The sequence below is a fragment of the Cucurbita pepo genome, chromosome LG15, assembly GCF_002806865.2.
Source record: "Cucurbita pepo subsp. pepo cultivar mu-cu-16 chromosome LG15, ASM280686v2, whole genome shotgun sequence".
Classification (NCBI taxonomy): Eukaryota; Viridiplantae; Streptophyta; class Magnoliopsida; order Cucurbitales; family Cucurbitaceae; genus Cucurbita; species Cucurbita pepo.
In genome coordinates this window covers 5,513,614-5,529,415 of record NC_036652.1, presented here as the reverse complement: position 1 = coordinate 5,529,415, position 15,802 = coordinate 5,513,614, and the positions used below count along the sequence as shown (strand labels likewise).

The following is a 15,802-nucleotide window of genomic DNA, read 5'->3' as shown; positions in this document are numbered from 1 at the left end:
ATAAAATTAATAATAATTATATTAAAATTATTTAAATAATCAATTTTTACATGTTAATTCTCACCTCAATAATGTTGTATATGATGTCACATGTTTTTATAATTATATATCGTAAAAAAATCCGACTATTTTTATAATTATATATTTAAAATAACATACAAGTTAAAAAAAGCAAAACGGAAAATTATAATTATCATTAAAAAAAAATAGATTATTTTAAATTAACCTAATGCATATATAATTATCATTTAAAAATTGTATAATAAAATTTAGGTCATTTTTAAATTAACCAATATACAATTATTATATTTGAAAAACATAAAAGCAATATCACGTGCATGAAAATTTAATTGGAAAAGACGCTAGAAGGAGGGTTTGAACCTCCGACCTTGTGGTTAACAGCCACACGCTCTAACCAACTGAGCTATTCCAGCAATTTGTTCAAATATCACGAGCATAAAATTCCTTTTCTTATACATAAAAAATTTAGTTGGAAAAGGTTCGAAAATGCCGCTAGAAGGAGGGTTTGAACCTCCGACCTTGTGGTTAACAGCCACACGCTCTAACCAGCTGAGCTATTCCAGCCAATTGTTAAATTATGACGAACATAAAAATTGTTTTTTTATTAATAAAAAAATAAGCTGGTAAAGGTTCATAATCAACGCTAGAAGGAGGGCTTGAACCTCCGACCTTGTGGTTAACAGCCACACGCTCTAACCAACTGAGCTATTCCAGCCACTTGTTAAAGTAACAGACAGTTAATATTAAAAATATTAATTAACTATTTTTTATTTCTTTTTAGATACATATTTAGCATCATTTTAAACCTACACTAATAATAAACAAAATAAAACAAAATTTCATAAAATATAATAATAAGTGGATTAGGTATGACAATATCAAAACATATTTAATTAAAGAGGTCCTCGTAATTTATAAATATTTATTTCGGTCCTTATAATTTGAAAATATTAATTTGGGTTTTCATATTTTTATAAAAAAATGATTATTTTGATTTTTTTTTTGTTATTTTAATTTTAACTCTTTTTTAATCAAAATTTTAGCAAGATACCAAAATTACTAATTTCTAAAAAACGTAGCCATAAATTAATGTTAGATGTGTAACGGATCATAACTGTCAAATATTAAAAGTACAGGAATCAAAATGAATAAAAAATTATAAGTACCGGGACTAAAGTGAAAATTTTGAAAATATTGTTATTGTTTTATTCGGTTTATTTATAATTAATTATAAATATAAATAAATAAATAAAAAGTAAAGTTCTCACATGACCAAAGCTCCAAATTATAGATGGAGCTTTTTGGAGGGATGATGCCACTTTCTATTTTGACCTATATATGTGGGAGAGGTGTGAAAGGGCACACCTTGAACCTTTCAATACCCTAAAGTTTCACAACTACCCTTCACATTAAGACCCTTTCAACCTCATTTCATTTCTTCACCATACAAATTCATATAAACTTGAAACAAAATGTTTGACATTCATCATATATCCTCCAAGCCACACATGGAGCTAAAGATCAAAACCGCTCTCGCTCTCGTTTTCGCTCTCACATTGCTTAGCTTTTCTTGTCTCGNATTTGTTCAAATATCACGAGCATAAAATTCCTTTTCTTATACATAAAAAATTTAGTTGGAAAAGGTTCGAAAATGCCGCTAGAAGGAGGGTTTGAACCTCCGACCTTGTGGTTAACAGCCACACGCTCTAACCAGCTGAGCTATTCCAGCCAATTGTTAAATTATGACGAACATAAAAATTGTTTTTTTATTAATAAAAAAATAAGCTGGTAAAGGTTCATAATCAACGCTAGAAGGAGGGCTTGAACCTCCGACCTTGTGGTTAACAGCCACACGCTCTAACCAACTGAGCTATTCCAGCCACTTGTTAAAGTAACAGACAGTTAATATTAAAAATATTAATTAACTATTTTTTATTTCTTTTTAGATACATATTTAGCATCATTTTAAACCTACACTAATAATAAACAAAATAAAACAAAATTTCATAAAATATAATAATAAGTGGATTAGGTATGACAATATCAAAACATATTTAATTAAAGAGGTCCTCGTAATTTATAAATATTTATTTCGGTCCTTATAATTTGAAAATATTAATTTGGGTTTTCATATTTTTATAAAAAAATGATTATTTTGATTTTTTTTTTGTTATTTTAATTTTAACTCTTTTTTAATCAAAATTTTAGCAAGATACCAAAATTACTAATTTCTAAAAAACGTAGCCATAAATTAATGTTAGATGTGTAACGGATCATAACTGTCAAATATTAAAAGTACAGGAATCAAAATGAATAAAAAATTATAAGTACCGGGACTAAAGTGAAAATTTTGAAAATATTGTTATTGTTTTATTCGGTTTATTTATAATTAATTATAAATATAAATAAATAAATAAAAAGTAAAGTTCTCACATGACCAAAGCTCCAAATTATAGATGGAGCTTTTTGGAGGGATGATGCCACTTTCTATTTTGACCTATATATGTGGGAGAGGTGTGAAAGGGCACACCTTGAACCTTTCAATACCCTAAAGTTTCACAACTACCCTTCACATTAAGACCCTTTCAACCTCATTTCATTTCTTCACCATACAAATTCATATAAACTTGAAACAAAATGTTTGACATTCATCATATATCCTCCAAGCCACACATGGAGCTAAAGATCAAAACCGCTCTCGCTCTCGTTTTCGCTCTCACATTGCTTAGCTTTTCTTGTCTCGTCTGCTCGAGAACTCTCTCGACTGCTCCATCACCTGCACCTGTAAGTTCTCCCTTCTACATGATTTAGGACGTGCTTGACTTACCTGACGTGTCGTTTTTTGTAATTTTTGAAAAGGAAGGAGAGGGAAATGGAGGCCATAGAGGTGTGGTTGGAAGGAAGCATATGAGGAAGGGCTCATTTCCGGGAGATTGTGATTCAAAGTGCAACCAATGCAAGCCATGCAAGCTTGTTCAAGTATCAGTGAGATCCATGAACTTAGTTGAGAACAATATCGAGTACTATCCTCAAGTATGGAGGTGCATGTGTCATCACAACATATTTTTTCCTTAAATCGAGTTACCAGTCATCAATATCAACACAAAAACATGTCAAGATCTCGATCTAATGAAGATATGAATGGAATGTCGATTCAATCTACGAGAGGCTCTAACGTCTTAATCAGTCGAACGCTACCTGCATTAAGAATATATCTAGAATATTAATAAAAACCAATATAATGAAACAAAACGACTCTTTTTCCCTACATAGACGAAAACTATCATCATTCATTCTCATTTTAACCATTTCAAACCCGCTCTCGACAATACGAGAGAAGCTAGAGCTTACCCGAGCATCGATGATGCCAATTCCGATTCTATAACATCCTACTCTTCACAATCCTATCAGCTTCAATGGTACTCAAATGTTTCAACCCATTTTCCTTCATCCAAGCTTGCCCTCCCACCAAACTACTTTTAAGTTGTTCTTCCTTCATCTTCAGCAATCTCATGCTCTCACTTATTTTTGGGAAGAAACCTTCAGGCCTCAAACACCAAGACCTAAAGATCCCAAACAAAACTTCCATATCATCACCAAATCTCTTCACTCCAACATCATTAAACTGCACATTGCTCATCATTATGCCATTAAAAAGAAACCGATCCACACCAGCAGCCAAGGTTCTCCAGAGAAAAACGAAGTCTATACCATTCAAATTTTCCTCTAAAGTTGACATTTTCCCAGCCAAATAATCCAAAGCCCCAACTAAAAGCCTGGAAACTGTCCAACCATCTTCACATTTTTCCTTCCATTGTTTTTTGTTTTTTATGTAATCTCGACTTTCGGCGTCAAATCCCCTCAAAATTACCGTCGATATTTTCTCAACCCATTCCTGTCTAAACTCCTCCAAATTTCTAATCTCTTGGTCGATGATACCGGTTGATCGACTTTCTAACAGCCCGTCGCCGTCGCCATCCAGTACACCTAGTTGACCATCTGAAACTGATCCCATCTCGAGGAAAAACATGTCTTCACGCCATTCTTTTAAGATAGACTCGAAATATCGTGCAGCATTAATCGAGTTTGCAACTTTAATCAGTGCATCGTCGTCTGTCAAGGCTGTTAAACCTTCAGCTTCCTGGCACCTGATTAGTACACACCTCAAAAATTTAGCTATGATAGGAGAACCAGCTAGCTTGAAAAATCTTGACCTCAATGAGATAGTAGGCAGAGATCGACAGCGATAAACCAAAGACGAGAGGTGCTTAATAAAGATGGTGGAAATTGCAGGAGATTTAGAATGCTCAGAGGAAGAAGGTAGAGCTGCAGCTGGAATCTTATCGGACCAGTTCCGTTCGTTATCGACCTCCATTTGCAGCTTGGCCAGTGCATCACTTAGCTCCATTTCTGCCCATAAATCAAGCCAATCAGGTCTATCACAGAAGACAGCTAATGAAGAAATTCTTTGCATGTTCTCATTTTCATCAAAAGAAAGCAAAAGTCCAGACTGCTCAACAAGTGATTTGATTCTTTTATCAAACGATATCATCAGGTCGACTAGATGAAGCCATGCTATTCTAGCCTGTGATTGAATACCAGTGTCGGAATCTTCATCGAGTTGGCTAATATAATTTGGGAATATCTCCTTTGCCAAGTAAGTTGACAAGGAGGATACAATTGATGATATCCATTCTTCTCTGCAACTATACCCCACCAGCCTCGCTTCATCGACAAGAGGTTGCAAAACTTCATCCATAGAGTCGATATAATCCCTGGTAATCTTATAAGTAAGAACAAAAATAAATTCTGGCTTATCAACCCACTTTGAAAAATGACCTTGAGCTGCTAATGATATAGGATTTACAAGCTCTTCAATTGCCCAAAGGGGTTGTTGCAAAGAAACCTCTCGATTATAACCCTCAAGCTGTCGAGATTTCCTTCGTCTTTGAAGCTCTTGTAGGCTGCATAGGGAAAGAAAATTTTCACAGTATTGCTGTTTGAGCTTTCCTTGCATTGTGAAGAGAGGATTTTGGGATTCAGTCGATTTTGTTGCATCACCTGCAACAGTTACACTGGAGAGAGGCGGGGGCCATCCAAGGGAAGCAAGAAGTGAGCGATGGTCTGCGATTGCCTGAGGTCTTAAAATAGCTAAAGCCCGATCAACTCTATGGTCAACTGCTGACACAAGATGTGTCCACTGTGGCCGTGTTTTTGAAACTGATACTAAGATATCTTCAGTAAGTTTAAGGGTTTTTATAGCGAGCAGCCTCGCATCCTACACAAGAATGTCATCAAAAGGTCAGTTTTGAGGATGTTAAGAGAATATAAATCCAAGAGGATAAATGGGAAATCTATGTTTCATGACTTTGATACGAATGCTTTTTATTACTAAATTCAATAATTTTTTAGTTCAAAAACATGTAGGGTTGAGGGATTCAAATTTCTAGCCACGTGGTCAAGAGTATAAACCTAAACCCGTTGAGCTATGCTCAGACTGACTATTAGATTCAACAATTTGATACTCTAAATTTTTCTTATTATTTATTTTGACCGAAAAAAACAAGCTTCCATAGGCATTAACAGAGGTAAAGAGAAGGCCACATGAAAAACAAGCACAATTAACATGAGGACTAAATACAAAACGAGAGAAAATTACCAAGGGGACCCAAGCTACTGGTAAAATAGGCACACTAAAAACAGTAGTTTTGAAGAGAACCTAACCCCTAAACCTCCTCCAATGTACCAAAACCCAAAAAGATTGTCGTTCAATTAATAAATACAACGGAAACACCAGCATATCAAAGTAAACAACCTATATTCTTTTAAACAAGAAACAAAGCTTTCACTAATCATTAATGATTGCGAAGTTAGAAAGAGTACAAAAGTGCCCAGCCTACAATTTATAGAAAAAGAAAGCACAATAAAAGGGAAAAAAAGTAGAAAAATATCCTACAAAAAGCCATCCACTTTGAACAAATATCAGAGAATTAATAGCCTTCAAAAACTTGAGATAAAAGAATACCAATGAGATACTAATCTTGATTAGTTTAAAATGATTTTCCTAATCAAGGAGCGATTTTTTGGTTATATAGTTGATAATAGAAGTTTGAGATCAAACTATAACTTGCTCATTGGAAAAAAAGAAACTTAAAAGAAGAAAATTAATGTGGTTCAAGGGCGTTGAGAAAGCAGCCAACAGCGGGGTTTCCTTCCCTTTTTGCATTCTATTTTACCCTCACATTATAAAGAAACCACCTTTACACAAAGAGTTGAAAAATCCTCACCTCGGAACTCTGAGCTGGGGAATACTTCCTCAAGTTTTTGTTTATTGCAGAAGATACAGCATCTTCAATATCTCCTACCATGCTATCAAGCTTCATTGTTGTTTCTGAAAGATTTGAAAGATAAACAAATTTTGAACTATGTAGATGAAAGTGAGAAAGAGAAATTAGAGATGTACTTCGATGATTCAGGAATATACAAATAAATCTGTTACTGTTAGAGTTCTACCATTGATGATGTCTGCTGGGACAAGGAAAACAACTCTTAGAGTTCCAAATTTACAGAGAAACCTCAAACAAGATGAAAGTTCAGAATGGGCATCCCTTACTGAGCTTATTCCTTCACAATGGGTTTGGTGACACAGCAGGGGCACTTTTTCTATAAAATCATCAGTCTACAACCTTACTGAAGGAAATCATGCTCTCTCCATCGAGCAGTACAAGAACATTCGGAAGGAACCTTATCCTAAGGAGAACAAACCTTTTTGTTGGATCTCGACCATTCTTTCCTCAAAACTTAAAATCAGTTGCAAAGAAGATGCCCTTGGGCTGTGTTTCTCCCCAAATTGGTGCTGTCTTTGTAAGGAAGCTGGAAAGTCCCAAAGACACATCTTCATCCACTGCCCCTACACAACAAATATCTGGATTTGGATGGAACATTGTCTCCTCTTTGGAGATTATAGATTGGCTTAATTTGGTGTTAACTGATCACTCATTCAATCAACAAATAGTACTCTTTGTCATCAAATCATCCAGGCGGTTTTATGAAAAATATCGAATGAAAGGAACTTCACGATTTTTCAAGACAAGGAAACCTCTCCACAAGAAACCCTTGATGCAGATTCATGGCTCTTTTCTGGTGTATAAATTTAGTCTCTTTCAACAATTACAGCTTAAATATTCTCCTATCAAATTGTTCCTATCCAAATATATATATATATATATATATATATATGCAAATCTTTGTTCTTTCGTGTCTTGTTGTCTTTGAAACTATTTTCAGTGAGAATCATTTGCATTTTAGTTAATTTAGTCGAAAGTTTTTTCCTTCTAGCCAAAAAAAAAAAAAAAAAAAAAAAAAAAAAAAANAACTAGAAAACGAAGGAGATTTTTTTTCCCTTGGCAAAATTTCAAGGATGGTATTTCCTGAGGAAAAATGTACACCAACAACCAAAGTATCTCCATGAATCAAAGATATAATAGAAAAACAACGAGTCGTGGAAAAGGATAAATTTCTTCTGCAGATATACGTAGTTTATCATAGACGTTTAAGACCAAACTCACCAAATTGTACAAATAAGGACTTGGTTAGAAATAAGGTAAACTATAATTTAAGTTCTTGTATTCTTGAAGAAAAGGGCTTCACAAGAATATACACCAACCAATAAGTTTAAAAAAGGCTCTACAATTGGCTAACAAAACAGAAGAGGGATTACAATAAAAGACAACTTGACTTCAAAGATCAAAGAATCATAAGATAAATAACATCCTTCCAAAGCTAATTGCAAGAGCAAGACCTCTCTTCACAAAAATTTCTACCACTTTACTCCAACCAAATGACCCCTAAGAGCATCTTCCAACATTGATCAACAAGGTTTTTCTACTGAAGATTAAAATGCAGGTCCAAAATGAATTCAAAGGTCATCAACTTGGCCAAAGAATTTAGAATCCTAGCCACATCAAAAACCCTCAGAAACTTGGCCAACGAATTGAGCACCATGAGACTAGAACAGAAAAGATGGTCGGCGTTCTCCCACAATCTTTTAGCGAGAACGCACAGAAGAAGCACTAGGAATGAGCCTTTTTTTTTTTTTCATAATAAGGCCATATAATGCAAGAAGCATCGAAAAAACTCAATTTTCTTAAACAACTTCTGCTTTGTGCTTCCAAAATACTATAAAAATGCCTAGGGAGCAAGCAAAACAGAGCAACATCAAAGCTATTGGTCTTATTACCATTAACAGTCTCTATTTAAGTTGAATTAATTAACTGGAAATCTTTCTTGAATCATTTTAACTCCTTCCTAACCATTTCAACATTGTCCCTCCAACATCACAAGCAAAATGGTGCTTGATGCTTGAATCTTTCTGGATTCGTCATACGCAGATTGTCGAGATAATAGGTATGTTTCTCTTCTTACTTGGAAATCTAATCTTTGGATGGAGATTCTTGCAGAAAAAGTGGTCATTTCATGATCGATATCAAATCATATTCCCAGCCCAACATTTCAATGCACTTCCCCCGACCACATTTAATATAGTCTGGGAAGAAAACAAGGAAGAATTCCTGCAGTAACTCACCGGCGTACATTCGCACCGTCTCCATTCTCGCCACTTCTTTTGCCAGCGACGATAGCTCCTTCCCCAGGACCCCATCAGCTATTCCCAATCCTGTAACAGATCAACGAGCAGAGATCTCAATCTCAATCACGAAAAATTACATACAGTACCATGCAGCTAACCATAATTCCGTGTATAAATCAACGAGCAAGCAAGCTGCACAAACCTTGTGTGGAACTCAGAGCGCGAGTAAGCGATTCAAGACCGACCAATTTTCCATTAACATCTCCAAGGAGGCCATGAAGACGATCGGAAAACGAAGAGTGGGAAAGAAGAGTATGTCCGAGGCTCCGATTGAGATCGAGTAGAGACAGATTCAATTCGTGGCACTGATTTTGAAGATCGGTGACGAGGGCCGGAGCTTGCGCTAGGGTTTCGTTGTTGTAAAGCTGACGATCGAGGAATGAGAGGACTGAGGGCGAAAGCTCTGAAGGAGCAGGAAGAGCTTTGAGCTCGCCCATGATTGATGCCAATGGAGTGAGAATTGTGAGAGCCAAATCACGATGAACAAAACTGGATTCAAGATTCTCTGATCAAATTTCTTCCAGAAATTGATTATTACAATTGAATCGACTTTGGTTTGATTGAGATGATCACATTCTGTAATCCACTTCCCCGACGAACGAAAATCGCAGATGCGAGAGAGACGAAGAAATTAACAACGGAAGAGAAGGCTATTTTCGTAAATGTGGAACTTTTAAGGCTATTTTCGTAAATGTTAAATCAAAATCGACCTCTCTGTTCTGATTGGACGGGGAGGCGAGACTAGTTATCAGGTCAAAGAGACGCCTAGTATCACGGTCATGCTTGCTCAAGGCGTGTTGTCTATGACAGCATGTCGAATGTCCTGATCATGCTTGTCCACGACGTGTTGTCAATAGTTGCATGTTCGTTCTCAACCCCTTCTACATGTTTTCATCTTAGATATGTCTTTATTATTTTATCTCGTGGGAGCGTATGACTGTTCATCAAAATCATGTCTACAGCCCACCAAAGCTAAAATGCTCCAAAATGTACTCTAGGAGATGCGACTAGTTGTCAATTCTTCCCGTTCGAGTTATATGAACTTTCTTTCAACCTCTCCTCGCTCACGTTTTTTAAGACATTTCTTGCAAATGTGGTTCGAGACTCGAGCAAACGCTGACGTTGACTTGTTTACTGGGTTAGAACCGCACAATCATTATCCCACTGTCCCCTAAGAATGCGATTGTGAGACTAACCTACGATACAGATAAATTCAAGAATTTTAAAATTAATTAATATATTATATTTGAATTTAAAAAATTGGAAAAATACAACATTAAATTTATAATTTAAATAATTGAGGAATGAAATAACATAAAAATTGATTTAATTTAAATATATGTAATTAAGACATTTACATAAGCCGAGGAGAAAAAAAAACTGCCCTGTATCAACCACTGCGCACACCCAACCAGAAGCGAGCGGCGGAGCGATGGCGGCGTTTCGGTCTGCATTCGATGCCGGAGAGATGAGAACCGAGTTCGAGAAGGCCGGCATCAAATCGACCTTCATCCCCTTCATTTGGAAGCAGTTGCTTCATGATTCAAACAACCTATTGAACCAAAATATGGCATCCGAATTCCAATGGGAGAAAGCCGTGCCTTCGCTGCCATCGGCGGCTTACTCCTTGCTCCGGTCAAAGTTTAAGCCTCTTACTTCCACCGTCAATACCGTTGTCGATTCCTCCGATCAGGCCACCACCAAGCTCCTTATCAAGCTTCAGGTACCCTCCTCTTCCTTCCGCCCCTCCCTTTCTCTTTTGGGAAAAGTTCGTGTTTCACCCTAAATTTATCAGAATGAATCAATTTTTAACGTCAATTTCATCAATTAAAATACTGAACATAAATAAATTGGTGATAATACAAACCTACGCAGATTTTTCAAATCGTGTTTGTGTTTTTAATTAGTTGGGCCTAAGCACTTTATTGCTAAGAAGAGCGTTTACTATCTGCTTGATTGTGTGGAAATTCAAGTATTTTCCTGATATAATTTGAGCTTAACTCATTTTTGTTTTTTTTTTTTTTTTTTTTTTTTTTTTTTTNGTTTGGTTAGATGAATTGTGTGTACTTTTTTGGTAGGTTCGTTAGCAATTTTCAAAGTTCTATTAGATGAAACGGAAAGCTTTTAAAATCGACTCACCCACTGATGACTTGAGTTTATGGATAAATTTGAACTTCTTTCTCTTTTACTCTCATCCATCTGTGAAAGGTTTGGCGATTTAGACAATCTAATGATTATAGTTCAAATCAAGTAGTGGGTTTCTGTTGATTTCTGCAGTATTCTTCCGGTTATAATCGTTCTTTCAAATATCTTCGATGTTGTTAATCCTACCCCATGCCTTTATGCCTAGATCTTAGTTTTTTCCCCTCATGTTGCTAGAGTGGGGCTTTTGTGGAGGCTGTCATCATGAGGTATGATTCTCGTCTGGGAAAATATGGCGACAAACCTCGTCCAGGTGGTCTGCGGTCTACTCTCTGTATTTCTTCGCAGGTTTTGATTTCTTCATCAGCATTGTCAGCATCCTCTGATTTTTTTTTTTTTTTTTTTTTTTTTTTTTTTTTTTTTTTTTTTTTTTTTTTTNTTCGTTGTAAGTCTCTCATTATATGTCTGTTTTCAGGTTGGCTGCAAAATGGGCTGCAGATTCTGTGCAACCGGAACAATGGGATACAAAAGCAATCTGACTTCAGGGGAGATAGTAGAGCAGTTGGTCCATGCCTCCCGTTTGTTCCAAATACGCAATGTTGTTTTCATGGTGATTCTTCCACCCTCTCATTTGTCTGACTTATTGTAGCAAAAAAGTTTCCACTTAGAGGTAGACCCTTTGGAGGCATCCTTATGCATCCTTAGAGCGTATGTCCATATCATTCTTGGCCTACACGTGAACATTCTTTGCCGTTCAAAACTTATTGACTTTGGATATGGCCTTAACATACCACCCTTTCAAGAGTGCAAAAGCCTTACTATGAAAAAACTTCATCATGGCTATCTTTTGGAATCTATGGAAAGAAAGAAATGAGAGAATATTTGTAAAAAAGACACCGAACTGTACAAAACTTTTCAACAATGTTGTTTACTAAGTTATATCTTGGTGTAAATTGCCTAATATTTTTACTTCCTATAGTTATACCTCCCTCATTGTAAATTGGGAAGGTCTTTTATAAAAACCATAGATAATACACCCTTTTTGTAAATTTCAATCATCAATTAAATAGTCGATTGAAATTAAATTGTCTCGACTGTGAGGTTAATTTTGAAAATTGAATAATTTGCCAGAGAATTACGGTATTATGGACATATGTAGTGATTAATGAGAAAGTGTGCATGAGAGGAACCAGACTACTGTTGCCTTATTTCGAGCATTCAACTTTACAAGCCCCTTCTCTTTATTTTCTTAGCAGATTGTGGCCCCATGTCTGTTTAATTGTCCTTTGTTTCCTTGTTAGCAAGAAGTTGCCTGCCTCGTGCTTTCCAATCATTTCATACATTTTTTTCTCTCTTAGAATATACTTTTTCATGTTGATTTTATTATTTTGTGACAGGGAATGGGAGAACCATTGAATAACTATTCTGCTTTAGTGGAAGCTGTCCGTGTCATGATAGGCTCCCCATTCTTATTATCACCCAAGAGAATTACGATCTCAACTGTATGTACTCTGATCTTCCTGTTTTCTATTTCTTTGGTCTTTACTCTTTATCTAATTTTGTACGAATTTATAAGGTTCCACCGTTTCCCGATAGTTCTCATCTTAGTGCTGGATTTATCTGTTGATTTTCTTTCTTTCAAGACACATTGAATTTACCAGTAGAATATTGAAAATGAGACTGGGAAGCTACATCTTCCCATCATTGAAGTGGTATATGAGGATAGGAAGCCATTCAATTTCCAATAATTGTAACAATTATAGAAAAATCAAAGTATACATGGTTCCGTTATCGTAGTGTGATTATGTTTGTTCATGTCTCCTGGCTTTGTCCTTTCTTGGGGTTCAGGCTCACGTATCTCTACAGGCCTTGTCAGAGGACCCAAAGTTTCGATAAATTTTTTTTTTATGAGGCGTAAAAACTACATTGGGGATGAAAATGTGGTCGATCCTTTCCCTCTCTTTTTCACGAGGTATCGGGCTCACATCTCTAAGGATTGAATACAAATTGAGATATTTGGAGGTATTCACTTGTTAGCAGTTACCTTACAAAAAATAATCTGAGGTCGTGCACTCGTATAGTGCAATTCCTGCGCGAATGTTTAGAACTACTAAGATCTTCTCCTTCATTCCTCTTGACAACGTCCAAATGTCATTATTTAAACTCAACATACTTTCGGATTATGTAATAAGATGGATTGATCATTTGTTGTTAAGAAGTTTCAAGGCCGGTGTTCATCAATCGATGAAACGTTGTTTCTTGTTAAAGAAAAAAAAGTTTCAAGGGCAGTGATCTTGTTATCTGAGAAATAGTGTTTGTCCTAACGATGAGTCTTTTGTCTTAGATTCTTTATTTTTCTCAAGTCTGATCCTGAATATTTGATTATAAAATAAAGTAATGGGAGTTCAGAAAGTCAGTTTCTATCCTCTTATCCGTTTCTTCTTCCTTTGAGTTCTGTTAAACTGTTAAAAGAAGGTGAGTAGTCAAGTTGTATTCTTTTGTATACCTGTAGGTTGGGATTATTCATGCTATAAGCAAACTGCATGGTGATCTACCGGGATTGAACTTGGCCGTTTCCTTGCACGCACCTGCGCAAGATATTCGTTGCCAGATAATGCCTGCAGCTCGGGCTTTTCCTTTACAAAAACTTATGGATGCTCTCCAAGAATATCAACAAAAGAGGTAAATATGTTGTATTTGCTTCTGCTGAACGTGTCGCTATACTCCAACGCTTCTCCAATTTAAATGTATGTTATTTCTATTGTTTCAGTCAGCAAAAGATATTCATTGAGTACATAATGCTTGACGGAGTGAATGATGAAGAGCAACATGCCCACCAACTCGGAAAGTTGTTAGAGACATTCCAAGTGGTAAGCTCTCAATGTTAATGGGAATTCTGAATGTTGAATCATTTAATTAAAGATCATAAAGGGATGTATAATCCATGATGTTTACAAAAGACCTTCCCAATTTGCAACGTGGGAGGTATAACCATAAGAAGTAAAAATATTAGACAGTTTACACCAAGATATAGCTTGGTAAACAACATTGTCGAAAAGTTTTGTGTAGGTCTGTGTCTTTTCTGCAAATATTCTTTGATTTCTTTCTTTCCACAGATTCCAAAATAAAACCATGATGAGGTCTTTCCATAATAGAGTTTTTGCATTCTTGAAAGGGTGGTACGTTAAGGCCATATCCAAAAATTCATTTACCTCCCTAGGAAATGTGAGATGTCATTCGAATAAATTAAGAATCGTTGTCTATAAACTCTGAGCGTATGTGCATTGCATAAACAAGTGACTCTATGATTCGTTTTCTTTCTTGCAAGTGGCTTTGAGAATCGTTGATCATGATTTTTTTGTGTGTTTGAAAGTTTCTTGGAGACTTCACACGTAATCACCCCATGAATCTAGTACCTTTGTTTGCTTAGCAATTTTGATGTTACTAAATTATACCTTCCTGGAAAAACAGGTTGTGAACTTAATACCATTCAATCCTATTGGTAGTTCAAGCCAATTCAAAACCAGTAGTGATGAGAAAGTTTCAGCATTCCAACAAGTTCTTCGGGGTACGTATAATATACGCACAACCATTCGTAAGCAGATGGGTCAAGATATTAGTGGTGCATGTGGTCAACTGGTGGTCAGCCAGACTAATAGAATCTCCGGTAAACAAACAAATGTTCTACCTGACATTGAAGATCTTCACCTCTGATTTAGACGAGATACCACCAGGTGAGTTGCGCCTCGTGTGCCTATTTTAGACGAGAATGATGATGTAACTCAGGTTGATATTATCTTCAGATGTTTACTAGCTTGTCTTCGGGTCCAAATTCGACTGGAATCCACTGTTCTATGCTGTCGACTTTTTTTTCTTTTAACTTTTATTTGTTTGCCATAGATCTTAGTATCTTTTTCTGCACTTTCTTCTGTTTCAGCTGTTGATTAAAAGTTGGTGGTTGGTTGGACGAGTCGATCAGCCTCGGGGGGGATCGAAATCCTTGGATGACATGGAAATGCCAAGAAAACAGAGAAGTAAGAACAAGCTTGGGGGAAGACTTGACAGTGATTGTTGTAATTTAGGATACTTTTATGCATTCAGCGTTGGCTTCGTTACGCCTTTTTCAATCTGATTCTCCTTATAGATAGTTGAGGGGGGCAGGGTTTGGCCAAAGCCAAAAGCATAGATGAATGGAAGAAAAGTTTTTTTTTCCCCTTTTTTTTTTTGTTATGTAGTATTATTACTTTTTTATTTCAATGCTTTTCTTGCTCCCTTGATTCTGTTTTGAAGTATGCTTCTTATGTTATATGTGTGTGGGGGTGCCTTTTTCTTTTACAAAAAAAAAAAAAAAAANAAAAAAAAAAAAAAAAAAAAAAAAAAAAAAAAAAAAAAAAAAAAAAAAAAAAAAAAAAAAAAAAAAAAAAAAAAAAAAAAAAAAAATATATATATATATATATATATATGCACTTCAACCGGGTTATTCTATTCGACCTCTTAGAAAGAAAAGAACTTAAATCAAAATGCTTAATCGCATGGTGATACATTCATACAAAACTTCTACACCCAATGGAGCTGTAGACAGTCAAGTAAAATCCAATCCACGAAATCCAATCATCGGCCTATAATATGATTTGGGTTGGAGGAATTTTTTTTTTTTTTTTTTTTTTCATTCAAAATTTTGGGTCAATAGGTTTGGTGATTCGAACAATTTTAATAGAGTATATATCACAAGGAGTAGTTTAGAAGATTATATAAATTCTATTTTTTTTTTTTTATTAATATTTTCAATGATTTTGATTAGTTTACATACATTTCAACTATCCTCGTAAATAACTATCCATCCTATTCTAGATCAATAGCAACTCCAACACTGTCATCATATCGTATTATCATACCGTTTTCTCATTTGATTTCTTTACAAGTTTGAGTTCTTTATAAGTTTGAGTTCTTTACAAATACGTACAATTACAGGTCTGATCACTTCTGATCTTT

The 15,802-nt window shown here is 35.4% G+C and overlaps 2 protein-coding genes and 5 non-coding genes across 7 annotated transcripts; 1 reads left to right on the top strand and 6 right to left on the bottom strand.

Annotated features, from left to right (window-relative positions):
• Nucleotides 1–360: 360 nt before the first annotated feature.
• TRNAN-GUU lies at nucleotides 361–434 on the bottom strand. Its single transcript has one exon. It is a non-coding gene; the product is annotated as a tRNA-Asn (tRNA).
• Nucleotides 435–511: 77 nt separating this feature from the next.
• Nucleotides 512–585, bottom strand: TRNAN-GUU. The gene has a single exon. It is a non-coding gene; the product is annotated as a tRNA-Asn (tRNA).
• Nucleotides 586–662: 77 nt separating this feature from the next.
• On the bottom strand, nucleotides 663–736 carry TRNAN-GUU. Its single transcript has one exon. It is a non-coding gene; the product is annotated as a tRNA-Asn (tRNA).
• Nucleotides 737–1,676: 940 nt separating this feature from the next.
• TRNAN-GUU lies at nucleotides 1,677–1,750 on the bottom strand. The gene has a single exon. It is a non-coding gene; the product is annotated as a tRNA-Asn (tRNA).
• Nucleotides 1,751–1,827: 77 nt separating this feature from the next.
• TRNAN-GUU lies at nucleotides 1,828–1,901 on the bottom strand. The gene has a single exon. It is a non-coding gene; the product is annotated as a tRNA-Asn (tRNA).
• Nucleotides 1,902–2,593: 692 nt separating this feature from the next.
• Nucleotides 2,594–9,305, bottom strand: LOC111811255 (RINT1-like protein MAG2). Its single transcript, XM_023698016.1, has 5 exons — nucleotides 8,811–9,305; nucleotides 8,606–8,695; nucleotides 6,309–6,412; nucleotides 3,373–5,299; nucleotides 2,594–3,219 (listed from the first exon to the last, which is right to left on the bottom strand). The coding sequence occupies exons 1-4, from the start codon at nucleotides 9,103–9,105 to the stop codon at nucleotides 3,401–3,403; spliced, it is 2,388 nt and encodes a 795-aa protein (XP_023553784.1). The 5' UTR covers nucleotides 9,106–9,305; the 3' UTR covers nucleotides 2,594–3,219; nucleotides 3,373–3,400.
• Nucleotides 9,306–10,031: 726 nt separating this feature from the next.
• Nucleotides 10,032–15,116, top strand: LOC111811282 (dual-specificity RNA methyltransferase RlmN). The gene is made up of 8 exons (XM_023698055.1): nucleotides 10,032–10,391; nucleotides 11,048–11,158; nucleotides 11,286–11,420; nucleotides 12,208–12,312; nucleotides 13,323–13,492; nucleotides 13,581–13,680; nucleotides 14,282–14,544; nucleotides 14,748–15,116. The coding sequence occupies exons 1-7, from the start codon at nucleotides 10,101–10,103 to the stop codon at nucleotides 14,522–14,524; spliced, it is 1,155 nt and encodes a 384-aa protein (XP_023553823.1). The 5' UTR covers nucleotides 10,032–10,100; the 3' UTR covers nucleotides 14,525–14,544; nucleotides 14,748–15,116.
• Nucleotides 15,117–15,802: the final 686 nt, after the last annotated feature.

Excerpts from the sequence above, each read along its gene's own strand:
- LOC111811255 (XM_023698016.1), bottom strand. The coding sequence starts at position 9,105 with ATGGGCGAGCTCAAAGCTCTTCCTGCTCCTTCAGAGCTTTCGCCCTCA. Across the intron at positions 6,413-8,605 it reads GACGGTGCGAATGTACGCCG|AAACAACAATGAAGCTTGAT; the intron begins GTGAGTTACTGC and ends CAAATCTTTCAG. Across the intron at positions 5,300-6,308 it reads CCCCAGCTCAGAGTTCCGAG|GATGCGAGGCTGCTCGCTAT; the intron begins GTGAGGATTTTT and ends ATTCTTGTGTAG.
- LOC111811282 (XM_023698055.1), top strand. The coding sequence starts at position 10,101 with ATGGCGGCGTTTCGGTCTGCATTCGATGCCGGAGAGATGAGAACCGAG. Across the intron at positions 11,421-12,207 it reads TACGCAATGTTGTTTTCATG|GGAATGGGAGAACCATTGAA; the intron begins GTGATTCTTCCA and ends ATTTTGTGACAG. Across the intron at positions 13,681-14,281 it reads TGTTAGAGACATTCCAAGTG|GTTGTGAACTTAATACCATT; the intron begins GTAAGCTCTCAA and ends CTGGAAAAACAG.